Genomic DNA, 23,155 nt, shown 5'->3' on the forward strand with positions numbered 1-23,155 from the left:
ATATATTTATCCAAGTTCATACTTTTGAAAGAAGTAGGAAAGATAGCACTCATCTGAACCACGTACAGTAGTGAATAAATTGGGTGAATGCAAATGCTGCCTTTTTGTACACATCAGGCTATCCACATCCAAAAAAGCTTCCACAATCTCCAAAGACCTTGTCAACCTAAACCCAGGTGATGCATCTTCTACTTTTGTACTAGTTTAACAATATAACTTTAGTTATTGGATAAATATAACAATATTACAAAGACAAACAAGTGACAGGAATACTACTTCAAATGTTCTCCTTTTGTTCCTCTTTAGATTTTGAGATCACATTGAGCCTTCTGTAAGTATTTCATTAATATGTGTCTGCAAAAAAGAGGAAAGACAAGACAGAAGAATACCTTTCTTTCTAGCAAGACCTCCAAAACACTGAGGATAAAATTAACATATTTCTCAGTGACTTATGGACACTAGGGCTGAATTTAACTCTGAGTCCCTGCCACAAGACGCTTACAAACGAATTTTTATAGCTAACACAACAAAATAAAAGCCAGACAATCAAAAATGCTGTAGAGGGGGAAACAGTAGAAGGTTTTGTTTGTGGACTCAATTGAGTTGTCATGTTACATTAACTCCTTTTTATGTCTGTTTTATAATCGAAGCCCACAAAGGACTTTGGGAAGCCCCTCAGTGGAGACTAGCATGTAGTACTAACCAAATTAAATGGGTTTTGAGATAGGATTTGAAGTGAGATTGCTAGGCACAAAGGAGGGAGGCCATGACAGGTGGCATAGTGAAATCAGACGTGGAGTTCTGAGAGAGTGGAGACAATGGGAACATTAAGGTGAGCAGCCCACCAGATGGGCAGGGGAGAGGGGCGGGTGAAGAGTATCAGGAGATGAAAGCAGAGATGCACATGGACAAAGAACAGCAGAGCGTCTTGGAGGTGAGGACAAACTGTCAGAATGTAACTAGTTTGACAAGGGTACAGAGAGACATAATATTTCATTCCAAGGAAATGACACTTGCTTTGCTCCCCTCTCAAGACTGATCAGCTCATTCATGGCTGTGAGTCATACTCATGAATGACCAGATCTCATTAACGAGAAAAACAATTCTAGTGGTGATTCAGAAATTAGTCACTCTAGCAACATTTCATGAATAGTTGCTATATTGCCAGTCTGAATGGGAAAGGGAGGGGAGAGGAGAGGTGGAAGAAAGTCCTATAATAAACAATAAAATATAGTACAAGCAGATTGTGACTTACAAAGCTGTAATAACACATCAGGAGAGTGGTGGACACACAACCCACTCTCACTTTGTACTTGTAGCTCAGGATATGGTTTATTCTCTATTTATAAAATGAATTGGGCAAGTCAAGCAGTGCAGCTATCTCGTTAGTTGCCACGCAGCATAAAACAGCACAGGATGGACCTTGTTGACCTAATTACATAATATCTATCACTGTGACCAGTGTATGTGTGTGCGCACACACACCTGAAGAGGAATGACTTTCTCAGCATAAGAGACAAAACCACTTTTTTTTTTAATTATGACTTTTTTTTGGTCTTTTAAAAGAAAGTTGTTTCTAAGTTTAGAAAGGTTTAATGCATTAATACAATTCCACTTTGCTTTATGCATAGGACTAATATGGATAAATGTTATTCTGAAGAAGGGAGCTGGAGTTCTATTTTGGGTTTCATCCTGCTCCTCTTGAGATCAATGGGAATTTTACCACTGCTATCAGTGGAAGCAGGACTTTTTAGGGAAGCAAGAGCCCTAAGGCATCAGAAAATAGTGTCAGCCACCCTGTCATTCTAGACCATAATATTTTTCCCAATTGGATGCAATACTAGAAGAAGAAATTACTCGCCTTTTGCAGCAACAATGGTTCTTCAAGATGTGTCCCCCTACAGGTGCTCCACTGTAGGTGTGCTTGTGTCCCTGCACTGCTGATTGGAGAACTTCAGTAGCAGTGTTTGTTGGGCCCACGCATGCGCCGTCTCTCCTCGTGCTGCACCCTGAGGCCAGCCAGCGTGCGCGGGCTAACCCTCCTCAGTTCCTTCTCTAGTGCAGAGTCAAGACAAGAACCGTGAAGTAGAGGGGAGATGGGTGGGTTGTAGAGCATCCATAGGGGAACACTTCTCGAATAACCATTGTTACTGCACAAGGTGAGTAACTTCGAGTAGTGTCCCTACGGGTGCTCCACTGTAGGTGACTCCCGAGCAGTACCCCTTCTGGAGGGCCAGGACTTGCATCAGTTACAGATGACAGCACAATTCGAGACCCACTTGGAAAGTCTTTGGGCTGATATTGCTGAGCCCTTGGATCTTTCCACCATGGAGAGGAAAAGCCTAGGGGACTTCCTGAAGGCCTTTGTCCTGTCCTTAGGTAGAAGGCCAGGGCTCTCCTGACATCTAGGGTAAGCAATATAGCCCTGCTTGTTGTCTCAGTTAGGGTTGGGGCAGAAGATTGGAAGATGAATCAACTGATTCATGTGAAACTGAGAGGTTACCTTAGGGATGAATTTTGGGTGTGGGCTGAGTGTAACCTTGTGTGGAAAAAATACCGTGTAAGAAGGATGCGCCATCAGAGCTGCTATCTCTCCTTTTCTCCTGGCCAAGGTAATCGCTACCAGGAAGGCCATTTTCATGGACAGGTATGTTAGCGAACAGGTGGCCATGGATTTGAAGTGGGGCCTAGTCAGTCCTTTCAGTACAAGGCTCAGGTCCCATGTGGAGTCAGAAGTCGAGGTTGAGGGAAGAGATTTACTATGCTGTCGGGAGGTATGTACACTCCATCCTCCTTTGGGGTGGGGTGTGACCCCACTGGGGTTACGGTCTGCCAGACGGTCCTCGGGCTGAAAACAACATGGCCTAGAGGCCAGAGTCAATATGATGGCCCTGGGGTCAGGGCTGTGTGGCCTAGCGGCCAGAGTCAATGTACCTGCCCTTAGGGTCAAGGCCACGTGGCCTATCAGCCAGAGTCAGGGAAGTGGGCCACTCCCTAGGGGCGGGTGGTGGCCATGATGGGAGACCCGGGCCCTCCCTCTCCACCGGGTCCCAGCCCAGGGCCCTGTCAGCAATGGGGTTAGTCATCACCCAGTCAGCAGGGAATCCTACCGCAACATGCTGACTTTGCTCAGGTGGTAGATACCACTCCCCTTGCCTCCCTGGGCCACTTCCTACTGTGGTTACTGAGGTAGCAGTCGCTATGCCGTCAGGATCTCCGGGTTCCCTGGCTGGGTTAACGCTCTGGATCTCCAGCTCCTGGATGCTCGTTGAGGGTTGCAGGTTACCAATCTGAGCCCCGGGTCCTCGAGCTCTTGCAGTCTGCAGCTATAGCAGCTTCTGGTCTGGAGCCTTCACCAAGTGTCCTCTCTCCTTGGCGATCAGCCTAGAATGAGCTGGGCTGCTCCTTTTTATACTGTGGTAGTAGTTGGTGTATGCCAGCATGGTCTGAAGGGTGGGGCTTGCACCGCCCATAATGCAGAGTTAACCCTATCTTGCCCAGTGCGGGGTATGCATACCCCATCACATATGCCTTTGAGGAACCTTTTAGTAGTTGGATGTGACAGCACTGAGTGCTCCTCTACAGGTTGGTGAAAAACTGTAATAGCCGCTAGGTGGACCCTCAGAGAGCTTCGATATAGACCGGACCATTTTAGGGTTAAAGCATAGTCTATATGTGGAAGAGTTGCGGATGCTGGGGAGATCTGTTGGGACACGTATCAAATCTGAAACCTGGACTATTTCTGCAGGTAAATGTGCCGTGTCGAGGACTTTCTATTGTATAACAGAATTTCTTGTACCTCTCTTGAACAGGAGCTTTCTAGGTGTTGGAACCAAACAGAAGCCATGCCTTGAGGCAGAGCATCCCCAAGTTGGGATGTAGGGTATTTCCTTTTTTCTGTGAGAGGAGGAGCGGAGTGGCTCAGAGACAGATCAGCGGACACGTTGCAAGCTGTGACAGGTAAGACTACCAGGTCTGTCTCGGCCAAGTAGGAGCAATAAGAATGACCCAAGCTCTGTCCCTTTTTATTTTCAGCAGGACCTTCAACAGTAGGGGAAATGGAGGGACGCATAGAGAAGGTCCCTGTCCCAGGGGAGGAGGAGAGCATCACCTAAAGAGTGTTGTCCCATCCCCGCTCTGGAGCAGTAGTGTGGACACTTCTTGTTCAGGTGAGTGGCGAAGATGGTGTCTCCTATCATCTAAATAGGTCGTGTATCTATGAGTGGTGTATCTTCCACTCATGATTGTGTGGAAATTTGTGATGGAGACTGTCCACTATCGAGATTTGAGTACCCAGCAGAAACACCACAGACAGTGTAACATTATGTCAGATGCACCAATTCCATAATCTCATCGCTTCTGCATATAGGGAGGGTGATCTGGCTCCCCCCTGCCGATTGATGTAGTACATACAGGCTATGTTGTCTGTCAGGATCTTTGTGTGTGATCCTGTGATCAATGGAAGGAAACAGGTGTAGGCATTCCACAAGGAGATTGATGTGGAGAGATATCTCCATGGGTGACTATTTGCCTTGTGTCGTGAGGCCATTTAGGTGTGCACCCCTCCCTATGAGTGATGTGTTGGTGGTGAGGAGCAATGATGGTGATGTTTGTGAGAAGGGGATCCCTTTGCAAACATTAGCTGGGTCCTTCGACCAGTTTAAGGAGTTTTTGATCCTGGTGGGTAGTGATAGGGGTTTGTCCAACCTATAATTGTTCAGTCTGCAAACCAAGCTGAACTGCATTGGGCGGCATCTTATGTGAAGCCTGGCATGAGCTATCACCGCTATGCCTCCTGCCATATGTCCGAAGAGTTGTGGGCTGCTTTGAATGGTGTCTATAAGTGTGACTAAGCATAGGGACCTGTGCTGAGGTAAGAGGGCTTTGGCCTGTAATGTGTCGAGGTCGGTCCCAGGAATTCCAGGTATTGCACGGGAGTGAGCGTTGAGTTCTGAGTGTTGATCTGTAGGCCCAGTTCTGCAAACAAATATATTGAAGTGTTGGTGAATGGTGAGCCTCCTGGAGAGATCGAGCTCTGGGTAGACAATTGTCCAGGTAGAGGCAAATCTTTATCCCTTGAGAGTGTAAATGAATGGCCACCACTGAGAGATCCTTGGAAAATACTCTTGGAGCTGACGACAGCCTGAAGAGGAGCACTCTGTATTGGTAGTGGTCGTGTCCCAGAGTGAATCTGAGAAATCATCTGTGAGTCAGTAGGACTGAGATGTAAAAATAGGCACCGTAGAGGTCAAGGACTGAAAACTAGTCTCCCTGTTCCAATGCTATAATGATCATCTTGAATTTTTGAGCCTTGACAAACTTGCTGAGAGCTCTGAGGTCTAGTATGGGTCTCCAACCTCCCTTCCTTTTGGGTATTAGGAAATACCGAGCAGGGCCATCCCTACGGGGGTGTGGGGTCCAGTTGGGAAGTGATGTCACTTCCGGGACTGACCGCACTGACAGGCCTACGGACCCAATGGGTATGGGCACCGAGTCATTGGCACTGAAGGACAGGAGTAAGAACTCCTCTAAAAACACACTCCCAGTACACAAGCCCACATCGGTCCTCTTGGTTCCGAGACCTCTGCACCGAGCCTCTTGAGACTGAGAGGAACAGAAAGCCAGTACTGAAGAAGAAATGAATGAAAGATAATATCCTCCTCCTCTCCAGACGAAGCCATCATGCCTTCTCCCTCATCCTTGGCAGATGACTTTTGCTGCGATTTCTGTGAGCCATGGGTGCCAGACCGAGATGGCCTTGGTGCTGGAAGGGTCAAAGATATCAAGTGAGATGGTAATTCGCGATCTTGGGGTTCACTATAGGGGCTTCCCGCTCTCTTCTTAGATGATTTGAGAGAAGAGTCTGCAGCCTGCTTCTTCAACCTGCAGCCCTTAGATCTAGAAGGCTGTGGGAAAGACTCACATCTACCGTGTGACTTGGGTCGGAGAACTGCCTCCATGAAGATAATCTTCTGGCGGAGCTCCGTCTTTGCGGGATCTTGGCTGGAGTTGTTGGCAAAGACCAGACTTCTGTTGTACGTGGCCTTTTCTGAGGCAGTGAATGCACTGAGAGTGCTTAGCCATGATCGGGATCACCTCTTTCCAAGTAAGGCATTTCTTGAAGCCCAAAGAACCAGGCATACCCAGATGGGGGTAAGGGTCCACGATAGGGGAGAAAAGGCAGGAAGAAAAAATAGACTTTTTTATTATTATTATTAAGGATAAAATAAAGAAAGGGGAAAAACTATAACTAGGAGACTAACTATAAGTATGTAGATTAAGACGATAGTCTTAATGGACTGCTAATGCCTCCTTCTCTAGCCAGGGATGGTAGACAAGGAACTGAGGAAGGTTAGCCCGCACACACTGGCTAGTACCGTGGCTCAGCATGAGTAGAGACAATGCGTGTGCAGGCTCAACAGAGACTGCTACAGAAGTTCCCGATCAGCAGCGCAAGGATGCAAGCACACCTACAGTGTAGCACCCATAGGGACACTACTCAAAGAAGAAAAATTTTCATCACTTGTCAGGTCTTGGGCAGATGCCTTAACCTCACCATGACTCAGTTTCCTCATTGCAAAGTGAAAATACTACAGCTAATCTATTTCACAGGAGTGTTGCAGGACAGTTCATGCTTGCAAAGTGTTCTGAGATTATCAGATGAAAGGCACTGTGCAAATACTTGCAGAATATCTCTATATCTATTTTGATTTTGAATACCCCTAAGAAGTGCCTGACTTAATTTGACAGAATAAAAATATATCCAAAGCTGAAGAAACTATAACATGGACTGCAGGTTGGAGAAATGTTATTCTAATTCAAATTGACTTAATAAGCTTACACTTATTATTGAAGTATATAAAAAGTTATTAACATTAAATGATCAAGTTTCTATTTTATCCAAGCTATAACCTTTGATAACCTTTGACATCATTCCGGAATGAATACTAGCTTGATGCAACAACATATTTTGAGATGGATCTTCAGCTGATGTAAAATTATCTCAGTGCCAATGAAGCCAACAAAGCTATGACGGTTTAAACCAACAGACCTTCACAATGAATGGGGCATCTGCCTCCTTAAATGCAAAATCTTCTATGAAGTATCACTGGGTTAAATAAAACCCTACCCCTGAAAGTTATCTGACTTATATGCAAATTAGTATAAGACAGTTCAATGTGGTTAGAAACTTTGCAAAACTATACAGAAAGAATTGCAGATTTTGTGAAACCTGAGGTATTTCTGATGTATTCATAGAGAGCAACCAAAATAATGTGGTGTTTTGGAGGATTTTTTAAATTTGTATTCCCTACCTTGCTAATAATTTTAAAGTGACAAAATATATACTGAGTCCACAAAATGATTAAAATAAATTAAGCCTTGAATAAGAGTGTAAAATAGTCCGTTATACAGTGTGCATTATACACGTTCTGTAAAGCATTTAAGTTTGAAGATAATTATCTGCAAAAGGTTAAAAATTAATTGCATGTTAAGAGTTATTTTTAATGTCAAATACAAATGTTATTTGTCACAGCTACAGCAATAATAAAATGTGATGAAATACCCCATTGAGAGATATATATATAAACATACTGTAGGCTCTTTAACAAGTAAATTAGGAACAAGTTTTATCTACAACTGTATTTGCTGCACTCACTTCTTAATGTGGGCTTGAGTACTTACGAGTGTTTTTAAGTGGTGTCACTAAAGGAAAGAATGTTTTTTAAGCTTGTGTGGTAATGAGTATGTATATGCAAACTGTTCACACGCTCACAAATTCTAGGATGCACCAGTTAGTGTACATGAACAATTAGTAACTCATGCAGCTGTACAGTACACAGGAAGCTAAACATACTTACCCAGTGGTATGCTATCTAGGTCTGTGTAAATAACAGCAACAAGGAAACAAAAAGCAACACTCCAATCAAAACAGATCCATTACAAAAAATCCCACATTAAACTATATTATTCATAGTTTAACCTAAGAGAAAGCAGAATAGATGCTGTAGCAGACATTTAGCACCTCCTTCAAAAAGTACAAATATATGAAGAGAGAAGGGGGACAAATATTTAGAATTTAATGTTTAGAAGTTTAAATAATACCAAATTGTCAATATTAATTTTTGTAGAAACAATAGGCAGTACATTTTGAGTTAAAAAAATTGTGGTGATCAAAACTTCCTTATTTCCTGCATTTCCCTGCTGCATGGGCATTACAGTTACGGTGACCAGACATAAAATGTGAAAAATCAGGACACCATGGGGGAGGTGGGGGGGATAAAGTTGCCTATATAACATAAAGCCCTTAATATCAGGACGTCTGGTCACCCCAATTACACTTTCAAAATGGTTTGCATGCACATCAAGTGTGGAGTATATTTTTAAATGTAAGATGTTAAAATACAGCATCTATTCAGAAAAGTAATGACCTAAAATATCTAGTACATCATGCATGAAAAGCAAACCTGACATGCAGTGTACTACCCCTTTATAACACGCCTAAATTACCTTGCAAAGCATGACCCAGCAAAGCATCAAGTTCGGGATTTAATTCTGCCTTCTCTTTCAGCATATGAAATAGCAGCTGATTTTGAGTAGAACTTGTAATTTCTGTTTGCTTAAGGCGTCCTTCAAGAACTTTAATTTGAGCCTCCTTCTGAGCTGCTTGGAGACCCTATAAGAAAAATGACAAGTACTTTAAAAACATTCTGAGAAGTCGTCAGTAAATGAGAAATCTTACATGTTGTTTTGATTTCTGCAATTTAATGGTCAATTTGAATCTGCTGCATCTCCTCATATTTTCAATAGATTAAAAGGTAACTAGTGGCCAAACTTTTTTGGGCATCCTCTGTCTGCTTTTCTGTTTCACCTTCTTTCCTCAGGGTTAAACTTTCCAGCATACACACGCCCAAGACGGTGCCCAATTTAGGCATAAGCCAAATGTATAAATTGGGTTCATCCCCAAGCAGACAGGATTTTTGCACTGAATGAAGCACAAGCAAAGTGCACGCAAACTTGGGCTTTAATTTTTCCATAACGCAGTCCTCTTATCTATTGCCTGTTATGTTACCTATAAAACAAAAAACAAAACTATAAACTTCCAGGATCATTACATGAACATTCAGTTTTCTCTGGAAAGCTCTCAGAACCTAACCTACACAAGAATCCATTTTAGGATAAATTCCTCAGATGTGTTGACTTGTGAGGCTTATTTAGTTTGAGAAAGTATTGCCCAAAATGGAAAACTTACAGCAAACGTTTTCCAAATGGAGGAAACTAAATAGTTAAAAGGTGCATCAATAAAACATCTTCTTGAGTGTATTTTTCAAGGACAAGAGAAACTACATAGATACATTTGACAGCCTGCCGTGAAGTACGTTGCAGGAAAGAATTATAAAACTACAATCAGATACATCAGGAAATCCAGTTCCCCGAATTTTAAAAGTTTTCAGGCCACTCTTTCAATTCTGTTTCCCCAAGAGGATGCTGGTAAACCTTTACCTCTTTGTAATGAATACTTTTTTAAAAAAAATAAATCAACAGGTTCTGCCATAACCGGCCTTTGTGTGACAAGGGAAATAACTAACTAACAAAACAAAACGAAAAACAAGCAAGGGAGCAAGTATGCAAAAACTTTGGCTCTGCTATATGTTAATCATCTAACAGGAGGAGGAGCAAAGGGCCTCACACAATTTTGGCCTTTTTATAATTATAAAAAGAGGAAGTTAACCACCTTGTGCAGTAACAATGGTTCTTCGAGACGTGTCCCCCTACAGGTGCTCCACTGTAGGTGTATGTGCGCCCCTGTGCCTCTAATCAGAGCTTTTTGGTAGCAGTGTCCGTGGAGTCTGCACGTGAGCTCTCCCTCCCTCGTGGTCTGCCTCGAGGCTATGTAGTACTGTGTGGATGAACTCTCCCCCTTCAGTTCCTTCTCTGCTGCAGAGCCCTATGGAGAACTCTGAAGTAGAGGGGAGGAGAGCAGGTTGTGGCGCATCTGTAGGGACACACATCTCGAAGAATCATCGTTACTGCACAAGGTGAGTAACTTCCTCTTCTTCTTTGAGTTGTGTCCTTATGGGTGCTCCACTGTAGGTGACTCCTGACCAGTACCCACCACAGAAGGCTAGGACTCTGGAGTGGAGTCTGTTACTACAGAGAGTACTGTGGCATCGAAGATCAGGTTGGAGGCCGAATCTCCAGTGATTGCATAATGTTCTCCAAAAGTGTGGGAAGAGGCACAAGTTGCTCGTCTACAGAATGCTGAGATAGGGATATCTTTAAGGCATGTGACCAAGGCAGAAATTGTCCAGAGTCCATACGCACACCATGAGGTCAGAGGCAGCAGGTTGCGCCCTTAATAACAGTGATTAATGTAACCAGAGACCCATTTGGATAGTCTTTAAGCAGATATCACAGAGCCTTTGGATCTTTCTGCGAGTGAAAGGAAGAACTTAGGGGATTTCCTGAAGTCCTTAGTCCTGTCCAAATAGAATGCTAGTGTTCTTCTAACATCTAGCATATACAGAATCGTCCCTCTGTTCTCACAATGTGGTTTTGGGGAAAAAAAAGCAGGGAGATGGATCTGTTGATTCACATGGAAAGTGCAGAGAAAGTAGGGAGCAACTTGGGATATGTCCTTAGAGTTAATTTATCTTTAAAAAAGACCATGAATGGTGGGTGTGCCATCAAGGCCACTATTTCTCCTATATGTGTAGCTGAGGTGATGGCAATTAGAAACGCTGTCTTCATGGACAGGTGTAAGAGAGAGCAGATTCCCATAGACTCAAAGGGAGGTCTAATCAAAGCCCTGAGAACTAGGTTAAGATTCTAGGCTCGGGAGCAGGGAAGAGATTCGCAATGCCCTTAAGGAATCTATGCATCAGAGGGTGAGCGAACACCGAGTATCTATGTACCTGGCGGGGGACAGCAGTTTTTGCCACTAGATGTACCTTAAGGGAGTTGAGTAAGAGTTTTGACATCTTGAGGTCTGAAATGCAGTGTAAAATCAGAGGGAGGGAAGAGGAGGTTGGGGCTATGTGTTTAGAATGACAAACTTGGAATAATTTCCATTTTGTAGGTAAATATGTCGAGTGGTCAACTTATGGCTGTGTAGCAACACATCTTTCAGCTCATCAGAGCATTCTGCCACTAAGCCTTAGAACTAAGAAAGAGCCAAGACTGGAGGTGGAGGACCCGCAGGTGGGGGTGAAGGATCAGCCCATTGTTCTGAGAAAGCAGGTGAGGAATGGGCTGAAGAGGAACTGGAGGACATATTGCCATCTGTGTCAGGTAAGGGAACCAGACTTGTGCTGGCCAGGAGGAGCAATCAGAATAATTCTTGCTTTGTCTCGCTGAATTTTCAACAGGACCTTGGATAGAAGAGGAAACTGGGAAAAGGCACACAAGAGGTCCCCGTTCCATGGGAGGATAAGAGCGTCTCCCAGTGAATGTTTCCCCAGGCTGGCCCTGGAGCAGTAATGAGAACATTTCTTGTTCCAGTAAGTAGCGAAAAGATCCGTAGTCAGGGTTCCCCAAAGGGTGAATGTATCTCGGAGCACCTCTGAGTTCCCATTTGTGGTTGTGAGAAAAATTCCAACAGACTCTCGGCTGTCACCTTTTGTATCCCTGGTAGATAGACAGCTGAGATGAGCACATCATGATGGATGCACCAACTCCGAAGTTTGAGTGCTTCTGTGCAGACGGAGGGAGATCTGGCCACCTCCTTGGCAATTTATGTAAAATATATGTGTCATATTGTCCATCATGACCTTTGTGTGCACGTTCTTGATGAAAGGCAAAAAGTGTGCACAGGTGTTCCTGACAGCCTTTAGCTCCCAAAGAGTGATATGGCAGGTCACTTCTGTGGAAGGCCATTTGCCCTGAACCTTGTGGTGGTGTAGGTGAGCTCCCTAGCCTATTAGAGAGGCATCCATCCCAGAGTGGTGAGTCTGCGTAGCGGGAGGAATGCTCTCGCTTGGACTGCATTGATGTTGGCACTGAAACTCCAGTCACTGTACTGGGGTTAGTGCACCATTACAATGGAGAGAACCTGGGAGAATACCCTGGGTGAAGCAGTCAGTACGGATAATGGTCCTGCCCAAAGGTAAACTGTAGGAATCTCCTGTACAATGGTTGTATCGAGATCTGGAAGTAGACATCGTGTAGGTCAAGGGCCAGAAATCAATCTCCTTGCTCTAGACCTGGAATAATGGCTGCTAGCATGATCATCTTGAACCTCTGCGCCTTCCCGTATTTGTTTAATGCCCTTAGATCTAGATTGGGCCTCCAACCTCCCTTCACCTTGGTGATCAGGAAATAATTGGAGTAAAACCCCTGGCTCCTGAGTTGCACTGGGACTGGTTCTATGGCCTCTAGGTATAACAAATGATCTATTTCCTGACTAAGTAGGTTCTTGTTAGAAGGGTCTCTACAGTGGGGTGGGGAAGGAGGGTTGGAATAGGGGAGGAACATGAATTAAATGGTGTAACCCTTTGAAATAATCTCCAGGACCCATCTTTCAGAGATGATATTCTCCCAACTGCCGTGAAAGAGGGTCAGGTGACTACTGAAGGGGCATGACAGGTGTGCAAATGGCAGCCAATGTTGCAAGGTATAATTATTCAGGGCCTCAACCAACCCATCAAAAGTGCTTAGAGGCGGTTTGAGAGGTCATGGATTGGGGTGCGGACTGCTTCTACTTTTGAGCGCTGGTCCTCTTACATTGCAGCTTGTAAAAGTGCTGAGATGGAGGTATTGAGGAGGTTGTGACCTGTGCTGTGGCTAAGAGGTATATCTTCTCTTCTGTCCCACAGCGTAGATTCCTAGGGGTGTAATGTGGCCCAGGAATCCTTCAAGGTGTGGAGAGAAGAATCTGTCTTCTCTGCGAAGAGTTTGGGCCCTTCTGCAGCTCTTTGGACAACCCAGAAAGGTGTAGCCAAGAAGCCCGCCTCATTACCACTGTCATGGAGATTGGGCGGGTCCCTGTATCTGCTATGTCCAGTACTGTCTCTAGCACCGGTCTGGCTATTAACTGACCGTCTCTGAGAATGGCCTGAAATTGCTCCTTTTGTGCCTCCAGTAAATGTTCCAGAAACGCATTGCGTTTCCCATAATTGTAAAATTATATTTGGCCATGACAGTTTGGTAATTCATGACTCTAAACTGTAATGTTTCCGACAAATACGCTGTCCTCCCAAGCCCAATCATATGGGGTCAACTGGGCATGATGTTGCTTGCTTCATCCATTAACTACATCCACTATAATGGAGTTGGGCTGCAGATGTTGAAACAGGAAGTCTGCCTCTTTGGGAGACATGTAGGGCTTTTTTTTTTTTTTGCTCTCTTGCTGGTTGGTGTGATGGAGGCTGGTGTCTGCCAGATGACTTTGGTCGGATCTAGAATCGCCTCATTAATTGGGAGGGCAATTCTGGATGAGGAGGAGATGTGCAGAATATCCACCAACTTGTGATGTGTATCTGCCTCCTCCTTTAGGGGAATCTGCAGCTCATCTGCCACCTTCTTGGTAAGATCCATGAAGTTCTTAAAATCATCCCCTAGTAATGGGGTGGAGGGAGGCATTACAGCCTCATGTGACAGAGATGAGGAGAACTTTGCTGGATGGGTAGCTTCCCCTTTGAGCCCTTCTTCCTGTTCTGATAAACCTTCCTCCTCCCCTGGCTCATGGGCTCTGGATAGCTAGGCTGCAGGAGACCATATGGTGGACTCTCGCTGAGAGACACTGGACGGCCGCAATGTGTGGGATGTGTACGTTGCCCAAGGATCGCCATACAGACATGGGAGGGGGAGGGCATAGGTGGTGTGGTTACCTCAGGGGGCTTGTACCATGATCATGGGTTGGCCCAATGGAATTGAAGAGGACGCTTGTATTGTGATGGTGGGCCACAATGAGGGACCAGGGAAATGACCTCCTCCTGGCCACTGTCAGACTCATCACTGGGTAAGGGCAGTGCTGACTGGAGTATGGGTGGTACACAGCCCATGCCAAGAGTGATTCCAAAGTATTGGGGATTGGGGATCCCCAACCATCAGGTCTCCAGGGTACCGGAGCTCATGTGTACCGTGGGCTCACTTGGTACCACAGAGGAGTGTCCGTGGTACTTTGTCGTACCGATGGTTGAAAAGGTGCAGAACACTCCCTAGATGAGTGATTTGATGCACCTGGTACCAAAAGTTTTCTTGGTGCTGTTCTTTTAGAGATGGTACAGTAATTGTCTTTCCCTGGGTATCGGGGTCACAGATCTCCAAAGTACCAGAGCTCATGTGGTGCCGTAGGCTCACTTGGTACTGCTGAGGAGTGTCCGTGTTATGTTGTCAGTACCAATGGTTAAGAAGGTGCAGATCATTCCCTAGATTGAAGTTTTGTTGCATCTGGTACCAAAGTTTTCTCTGTGCTGCTCTTTTAGAGACAGTATGGTAATTGTCTCTCTCCATAGAGGGCGGTACTATTGCCTCAGAGTCTGAGCCCGCGGCTTCTTCAGGCGGTGCAGCCGAGTTCATAGCAGAAGCCCCCTTCTGGGTACCAGGCTTCAGAGCTAACAATGCTGTCAGTACTGAGGTGCCACACTGGGGAACCCCTTTGGCTGGCCAACAACTCGCCTGCCAAAAAACAGGTGGCAGAACTGGGGAATATTTTCTGGTGCCATGGTACCAAGGTGGCAGCACTGGGGAACCCTTCTGGCTGAACAATGACTCAGCGCCCTTTTTACAGGGGGCATATGCTGGTTTTTTTCACGACTCTATTCCCTTTGAATTTAAAGGCTCCAGAGATGATCTGGGGTCAGTACCAGAATCCCCTGGAGACTGAAGTGCCTTCTCCATAAGGAGAAGTTTTCACTTCAGCTCCCAGTTCCTACCGTTTTAGCTGTGGCAGGGGAAGCACTTCTGTGGGACTCTCCCAAGCACCAAACACAGTGAGAGTGTCTGGCCATTACAACAATCAACTCCTCACAGCAGAGGCACCTCTTGGAGCCAGGAGAGCCGGGCATACCACTGGGCTGGGAACTATCATCTTCTAGCAGTGAGGAATGCAGAAGAAAGGTCTTCTTTCCTCCTCCTCCTCTTTTTTTTTTTTAAATGAAAAAACTTAGATTCTTCTAAACACCTGGTTGGGTGGGGGGAGGGTAGAAATTCCCCGAGACTGGGCAGGAAACAAACTGAATTCTTTTTCCCTTTCTTTTTCCTCCTTTAATCCCAATGGAGTAAAGAAAGGAAACACTATTAAGGAGAACAAAATAAACAAAAGCAACTACTACTTATGCTAATGACGCAGATAAGGAAGGGACAACTGCTTGCTCTGTTCAAGGCCAAAGGCAGTTGAGAAAGAACTGAGGGCGGGGGTATGACCTGTTCCCCCCGGGGGGCCACCTGGAACTGGGATATCACTAAGCCCTCTGACCCACCAGCCAGGGCTCCCTCTCACACTGTGCTACTGTGACAAGCTGCAATGCCCTCCAACCTGCACTTTCACCAGCATTCACACAGGTAGGGACACACCCAGCTGTAGTTACACCCAGGCTTTCTAACCACCAGCTTCCTATCCTACAACCCCAGAGCAGTACCGTCCTGCCCCGGTCAAATTGGGACAGTACATAGGTTTAATACCCAGTCCACATCTCCCTCAATGTGAAGAGGGCAATGCACACTTGTGGTAACCAAACAGAGATTTTCCCCAAGCACTCCAGTCAAAGCTCACTGGTTTGGATTAAAACATAAAATAAGTTTATTAACCAGAAAAGACAGATTTTTAAATGATTGTAAGTGATAGCAAACAGATGAAAGCAGATTACCTAGTAAATAAACAAAATGTAAACTAAGTCTAAGATACTAGAAAGATAGGATATGAACTAGCCAAATCCTCACCCTGGCTGATGATACAGGCGGGCTGCAGACTCTTATGGGACAAGCTGCACTTGCTTTACAGCTTGGATTCCCCAGGTCTTTCATACACAGGCTAGAAATCCCTTTAGACTGGGTCTAGCTCTTCCCTCAGTTCAGTACTTGTTCCTCGAGCGTTTCCAGGTGTCTTCTTGTGTGGAGAGTCAAGAACCACAGGTGATGTCACTCCCTGCCTTATATAGCTTTAGCATATGGCAGGAATCCTTTGTTTCAAAACTTGGTGCCCAGACCGGTTTGTAGAAAAATACTGACATCCCAATACTGAGTCCAGAGACATGTGGTCTGGTCACATGACCTTGTAGAGTTTCAGCAGCCATTGCTTACAGGCTGGCCAAAACGCCCACGGAAGGTTAAGCTATGCCACAATCCACTGCCTTTGCTAATGGGCCATCAGCCCCATCTGGCTTCTTCATTGTTGTACCTGAAAAGTTGGCTGTGGGTGTTTTCCAGAATAAGCCCATTTCTGCTAGTCAATAGTCGTAACTTCAGATACAAAAATGATACATGCATACAAATAGGATAATCATATTCAGCAAATCATAACTTTTCCAATGACACCTCACACGATCTGTCTTGCATAAAATACACCATAATAAGATCACTGTGAAGAATATGGGGTGCAGTGTCACGGGGGGTTTGCTTGCACAGTGCTGGATAGCCTCGAGGCAGACCATGAAGGAGGGAGAGCGTATGTGCGGGATCAATGGACACTGCTATCAAAAATCTCCCATTAGAGGTGCAGGGGCACACATACACCTACAGTGGAGCACCAAGAGGGACACTACTCAAAGAAGAAGAAGTAGATATCATTTGACATTTGATGTTCTAGATACACCTCTGATATGTAAGAGGGGAAGCAGATATACCTGTAGCTATTAAATATACATTATAAAATACCAAATATGCAGTGACCTCACTCACTTTGAAGTCATTATTCACTGGATTCCAGACATTAAGAAAAAAAGTCATCTTGCTATGTTCAAAACCACAAGTCTTATCAAATGTGTATGTTATATGGACGGAAAATAGCCAGAGCGCAATAAGTAACTCCAGTTTTGTTATTTAACAAAGCTAAGTTACAGTTCTAAGAAATAGTTGCTTAAAGTTAGGATCCTTAAAACTGCTCTCGTTTTCAGAAGTTCTGAGCACCCAGCACCATCCTTTGAAGTCACTGAGAGCTGCAGGGTGCTCAGTTGTTTTGAAAATCAGCTCACTTATTTAAGAGTCTTAATAAGGAGTTAGGAGCTTAGCCGTAGACACCGATTTTTGAAAAAAAATGTCCTGGATAGGTCTTAGTAGTGTGTTTCCTAATTGTCTTATTTCTTTAAAGTGACTGATGATAACACTTGTTTTTTTTGCGGGAGGCAGGAGGCAGAGAATAAACTACAGCTCTTTTCCCTGGAAACAATTTGTGATATGGCAGCATAGTTGAATATGCAGAATTTCATAATTTGGCAGTATTTTTTGCACACTTCATCCTGAAATATGTTTTTTATGTTTTAGTCAAAGCGTTATAGATCCAACATGCAGATACCTGTAAAGTACAATTCAAAATGTTTCACCAGAAAGCACACTATATTTTACTCCCTGTGTTACCTTATTAATGCCCATTGTGAGGAAGTGATCAAGAAGATATCGAGCTTCTGTTAGCGTGCAGGCATTAATCACTGCAGACAAATCCATGGTCTCTCCTTCTTCCTACATGCACAACAGTAAAAAAGTCAGGGAATTTACATCCTATTCATATGACACAAGTGCTGCTATTTTAAGATATGAATTATATTAACACTAAAGATTCAGGATGGGTTTTCAAAAACAATGATAGTCAATGAGATACGTTCTTTTAACCTAATTAACGAGAGACTGCTGAATTGGAATTAATTTGCAAACTGGATACAATTAATTTAGGCTTGAATAGAGACTGGGAGTGGATGGGTCATTACACAAAGTAAAACTATTTCTCCATGTTTATGTACTCATGTATAAGACAATAATCAAGTACAACTTAAAGTGTGTCTTCTGAATGTGAAATAGATTGTCCTGTAACAGCCAGCTGTGGAAGGAGGATTTAAATTTGTGAGCTTTTGTCACAAGAACCATAGTATTTAATGTCAGCAGAATGGGACATATCAGCTTTGGCATTTAAAAGGCCCTGCAATGTTACCTTAAATTATATAATCAAAGGTAATACTTATATCTGAAAACCCCACTGTACAAACACTACCTATATCAACCATCCCCTCAACATATTTTAACTTAACAACATAATGAGTAGGTTGCATAATGCATGAAATACCAAGGCAAAATTCACCATAGAATAAAACACTCTCAAGGCTAATGCGATTTCCTAGTTGTACATGTTACTATTACTAAACCTTAGCACTTGACTTACCTTTGCTTCCTCCATCTGCATAATGTTTGCTTGGCAGTCAGAAATACTATCATTGATGTAATCTATATTTGCAGTTAGTGACTCCATCTCCTCATTGATGTTATGGACATTTTTGTCTGCTTCTCCACCATCATCCTTGATGACTTTCTCCCTTTTTCTCAAAAGCTTCTCTCTTCTTTTTGTAAGTTCTTCACGTTGCTATTTTCCAAGAGAAATTTTAAATAAAAAGATTGCATACTTAAGTCAAATATAATTTTTATTATTTATTTTTGTTCTTTTCTGGTTACGTGGTAACCACAGTGTACATTTTTGCAGTGGGAGAGGAATAATGGAGGATGTGAATGTATTTGACAACACATGCATAAGGTGTTTTTAGATCCTGACACCTACGGCATATTTGTTTTGTTTCTTATCTCAGTAAAGTTTGATGGTTCTGGGTTCTACGCTAGGATTCAAACACTTCTGGCAATAAATCACTTTATACACTTGTGCCTACAAGGTGTCAAGCACCTCTGACCTATGGCCTAGACCAAGGCTTACTCAAGTCAGAGGGAGCCTTTCCATTGACTTCGATGGGCTTTGAATCACCTTGGCAGGTCCTATATGAATAAGTAATCTACTGATAAAAGAAAGTGGATCTGCTTTCTGCTATTTTAATACAATAGCATGTAAGATATTGCATAATAAATACCCTACCTTAAGTAGTCTATTCATATCTGTTTCCATATTGGAAATGGTCATTCTCTGCATAATGATGTCAGTCACTTTGCGTTCAAGTAATTGCCACTTCATCCTGGCTGCCTTTGAGGAATAAACTCTGACAGTTGTTCCTTTTCTTTGGTATTTCTTCCTATGGTTAATTCAGAGAGCCACATTACTGAATGTAACTACATTGTCCCATTTAGATTCTGAAACTGCAAATTATCAATGCAAAATTATTATTAAATTTAAAGACAACATGACTTTTTTTTTTTTTTTTTTGCAGACCTTGACTCCGCATCCACCTGCTTCTAATCAGTCCTCTGCAGATGTACTTCTTTGGCACTTCAAAACATATGTCAAGTTCTGTAGCATTTCAAAGGAAGCATATGCATACAATACACCTGCATACAATTTCTCCACCCAGATGTGGCCCTCGGGCCAAAAAGTTTGCCCACCCCTGCTTTAGAGACTACAGGTCCACTCAATCCAACTTCTTATTCTGCCAATCACTAAGACAAAACAAGTTTGTTTACACTGATGGGAGATACTGATGCCTGCTTCTTATTTACGTCACCTGAAAGCGAGAACAGGCGTTTGCATGGCGCTTTTGTAGCCGGCATTGCAAGGTATTTACATGCCAGATATGCTAACATTTGTATGCCCCTTCATGCTTCAGCCACCATTCCAGAGGACACGCTTCCATGCTGATGATGCTCGTTAAAAAATAATGTGTCAATCAAATTTGTGACTATACTCCTTTGGGGGAGAATTATATGTTTCCTGCACTGTTTTACCTGCATTCTGCATACATTTAATATTCTAGCAGTCTCGGATGGTTACCCAGCACATGTTCGTTTTAAGAACACTTTCACAGCAGATTTGACAAAACACAAAGAAGGTACCGATGAGAAATTTCTAAAATAGCTACAGCACTCGACCCAAGATCTAAGAATCTGAAGTGCCATCCAAACTCTGAGAGAGACGAAGTGTGGAGCATGCTTTTAGAAGTCTTAAAAGAGCAACACTCTGATGTGGAAACAACAGAACCCAAACCACCAAAAAAGAAAATCAACCTTCTGCTGGTGGCAACTGACTCAGATGATGAAAATGAACAAGCGTTGGACTGTTATCAAGCAGAACCCATCATCAGCATGGACGCATGTCCTCTGGAATGGTAGTTGAAGCATGAAGGGACATGAAGTTTTAGTGCATTTGGCACATAAATATCTTGCAACGCCAGCTACAACAGTGCCATGCGAACGAACACCTGTTCTCACTTTCAAGTGACCTTGTAAACAAGAAGCAGGCAGCATTATCTCCTGCAAATTGTAACCAACCTTGTTTGTCTGAGTGATTGGCTGACCAAGAAGTAGGACTGAGTGGACTTGTAGACTCTAAAGTTTTACATAGTTTTATTTTTGAATGCAGGTTTTTTTGTACATAATTTTACATTTGTAAGTTCAATTTTCATGATAAAGAGATTGCACTACTGTACTTATATGAGATTAATTGAAAAATACAATTCTTTATTTTTTACAGTGCAAATATTTGTAATAAAAATAAATTTAAAGTGAGCACTATACACTTTGTATTCTGTCTTATAATTGAAATTAATATATTTGAAAATGTAGGAAACATCCAAAAATATTTATAATAAATGGTATTCTATTGGTTGTTTAACAGCATGATTAATCGCAATTAATTTTTTTAATCACGCAATTAATTTTTTTAATCGCTTGACAGCCCTAATCTTTACCTGGTTCCATTCATTGCAGTTACCGATAATGCTTGGACCCTGGCCACAGGAATTCTCATCTTCTGCTGTGCTGCTGATCTTGATCCATCATAGTCTACAAATGACACACTAGAACTTGGTTCTTGAATAGGATGGTCAGGCAAACTCAGCTTCCGACTCACCCTCCCAGCTGCTTTATCGGATATAGGCCTTACTTGTCGACGCAGAGCTGTAACCTGAAACAGCAGGACACCAAGACATGTTACTAACACCTGTAGCATTATAAATTTGACTTTATGACCATAAATGATGCAAATAACTATGATCTGACAGGACACACAAGTGCTGTAAGACAATACCTCTTCTGTTTTGCGGCGTAGAACAACTTCTTGATTTCTTTTCTGAGCTTCCAGAAGTTTGAGCTGATGCTGTGAACAACAACAATGAATAAGCCAAATATTTTTCTCTCCAACATTTGTCATTAGCAGCTTGAAACTGAAAAAGAAGTCCAATATATGCTAATATAGGTTTGCAAAACTGTTGTGAAAATCGGCAAACCCAGGTGCAAAATTTCTTGCCCATTATTTGATAGAATAGTTATAATGGGAAAAAACACCTCAAAACTTGACTTGCCTCCCTCAAATAGATAACTTGGCTGGGGTGAACGGATAGATATACCAATGCTATTTCCAAATTCTGTCTACAATGAGCCTTTGTTTGTTTTCAGTAATAGTTACTACTCGAAGCTTGGAGGCAGGATTTCCATAATGTAACTAAAAGGCATCAGATGTCAAGCAAAATCTTGTTTAATGGCAAGAGGAGGGGATTTGTGTTTATAAGGAAGAAATGTGACATATTTCACATCATAATGAGCATGTTTACTACTGTACAGAAAGCTTTACGAACATTCACATCTTATCTGTAAATCACCTCTCGCTTGCGCTGCTCCTTTTTAAGCTGTGCAATCTCTCTGTTTCTTCTAGATTCTGTCATCCTGGCTTTTTCTTGCTCTTCTTTCATTTGTTTCATCAGGCGAACCTGCATATAAACAATCTCTTAACCACTTTAACAGAGGGCATTTACTTTATATCAAAACATTTTTATTCTCCTGTCACTCATGTAAACAGCATTTTCTTCATACTATAATCTCCTATTACTATTCTGTACTTTCAGTAATTTACCTCCTCCCAGAGATACCTTTTTCTTCTTTAATGTGAGAGCAAGAAAATGGCTCTCAATCCCTTTCCCATTGATCAAATGTTAACCAAATTAAAAAAAACCTTAGTTTTCTTCATCTCAGTCACATCCTGCTGCAGTTTCTTCAGCTGTTTTTCATATTGAGACTGATTTTTAAGCAATCGTGCATGTTCTTTCTGAGCTGTTTGAAGTCTTTGCAGTTCTTTATTCATGGTTTGGAGCTTTTTCTCATATTCTGACTTTATTTTTTTTGCTTTTTCTTCTGAACAAGACTCCACGGAACCTAAATAACAAAGGAGAGCTCTTATCTGCTAATTTGTTGAGAATATCTTCACTTTGTCAATACTGAGTTACCTCTGCAGTCAGTAGCTTACTGGCAGTAGCCTCCAATCAGCTTTAACTATTTAATTTGCCATTATGCTTCTATCTTCCATACTGCTGTGAAGTCTCTACCCAGGATTGATGACTGCTATAGCTTTGGGTAATGTATCAAGTACTAACACAATCAGCTTTATATCCTTAATTGGTTTCTAATTTTAATATATCCTCTGGTTTTCTTGCACTGAAGGCACATGCACCAAATTAAAAACAAAAACAGAAGAATTCTCTTCTGCTATACTGAACACATTGTCTAAATTGGACACAGGAGTTGGAGACTCTAAGCGCTCGATTCTCACTTTTCTCTCCCCCCAACACTACAGTTTACCCAAGCAAATCTGAACAGGAAACTAATGATGGGTGCCAACTCTGACCTTCTCTGGCCAATGTACAGAGCAACACTGACAGAATCTTAAAGGACTCAACTCAAAATGATTGGTCCGCTTAATAGACCTCTGCGTCTGTGGGAGTGTAAATTAAAATGTCTTCTTCCCTTCAAGTTCCAGGACCCACAGGCTATATCAGATTTTCTTACATCATCAAAAACCACTGAAAGCTGCTGCTGGTAGCGATGTGGTCAGAAAAAGCACCCATCATTTCTGGCTTGGTACACCCAGTGAATTTCTCTTTCTCCATATAACAGCTGAATAACTTGTACATGGAAAGTCTCCAGCTTCTTCCAGCAAGAACCTCAGAATTAAATCCAAGTCTAGCACACAGTAGCAAAGAACAAGTCATGTAATTCAATGCCTACTGAACCAATGCATTGCAGTAAGTCCTTGCATTGATTACTATGAGCATTAGCTTAGGCCCCTGGACAGCACTATTTAAAGAAC

The 23,155-nt window shown here is 42.9% G+C and overlaps 1 protein-coding gene across 6 annotated transcripts in view; it reads right to left on the reverse strand.

Moving 5' to 3' along the window:
- Positions 1-23,155, reverse strand: part of KIF21A (kinesin family member 21A) — a 173,498-nt gene that overhangs the window by 42,552 nt on the left and 107,791 nt on the right. For 4 of the 6 annotated variants that reach the window (XM_084630782.1, XM_084630780.1, XM_084630783.1 and 1 more), the window contains exons 15-23: positions 22,025-22,224; positions 21,675-21,782; positions 21,104-21,172; positions 20,766-20,980; positions 19,004-19,157; positions 18,308-18,505; positions 17,512-17,613; positions 8,509-8,674; positions 7,860-7,880 (exon numbers count right to left, since the gene is read on the reverse strand). In XM_084630782.1, the coding sequence (XP_084486908.1) occupies positions 7,860-7,880; positions 8,509-8,674; positions 17,512-17,613; positions 18,308-18,505; positions 19,004-19,157; positions 20,766-20,980; positions 21,104-21,172; positions 21,675-21,782; positions 22,025-22,224 (1,233 nt within the window). The remainder of the gene's footprint in view (positions 1-7,859; positions 7,881-8,508; positions 8,675-17,511; positions 17,614-18,307; positions 18,506-19,003; positions 19,158-20,765; positions 20,981-21,103; positions 21,173-21,674; positions 21,783-22,024; positions 22,225-23,155) is intronic. The other 2 variants (XM_084630781.1, XM_084630779.1) reach the window with 1 other exon arrangement.

Source organism: Lepidochelys olivacea, assembly GCF_965140295.1.
Source record: "Lepidochelys olivacea isolate rLepOli2 genome assembly, chromosome: 1".
Classification (NCBI taxonomy): domain Eukaryota; kingdom Metazoa; phylum Chordata; order Testudines; family Cheloniidae; genus Lepidochelys; species Lepidochelys olivacea.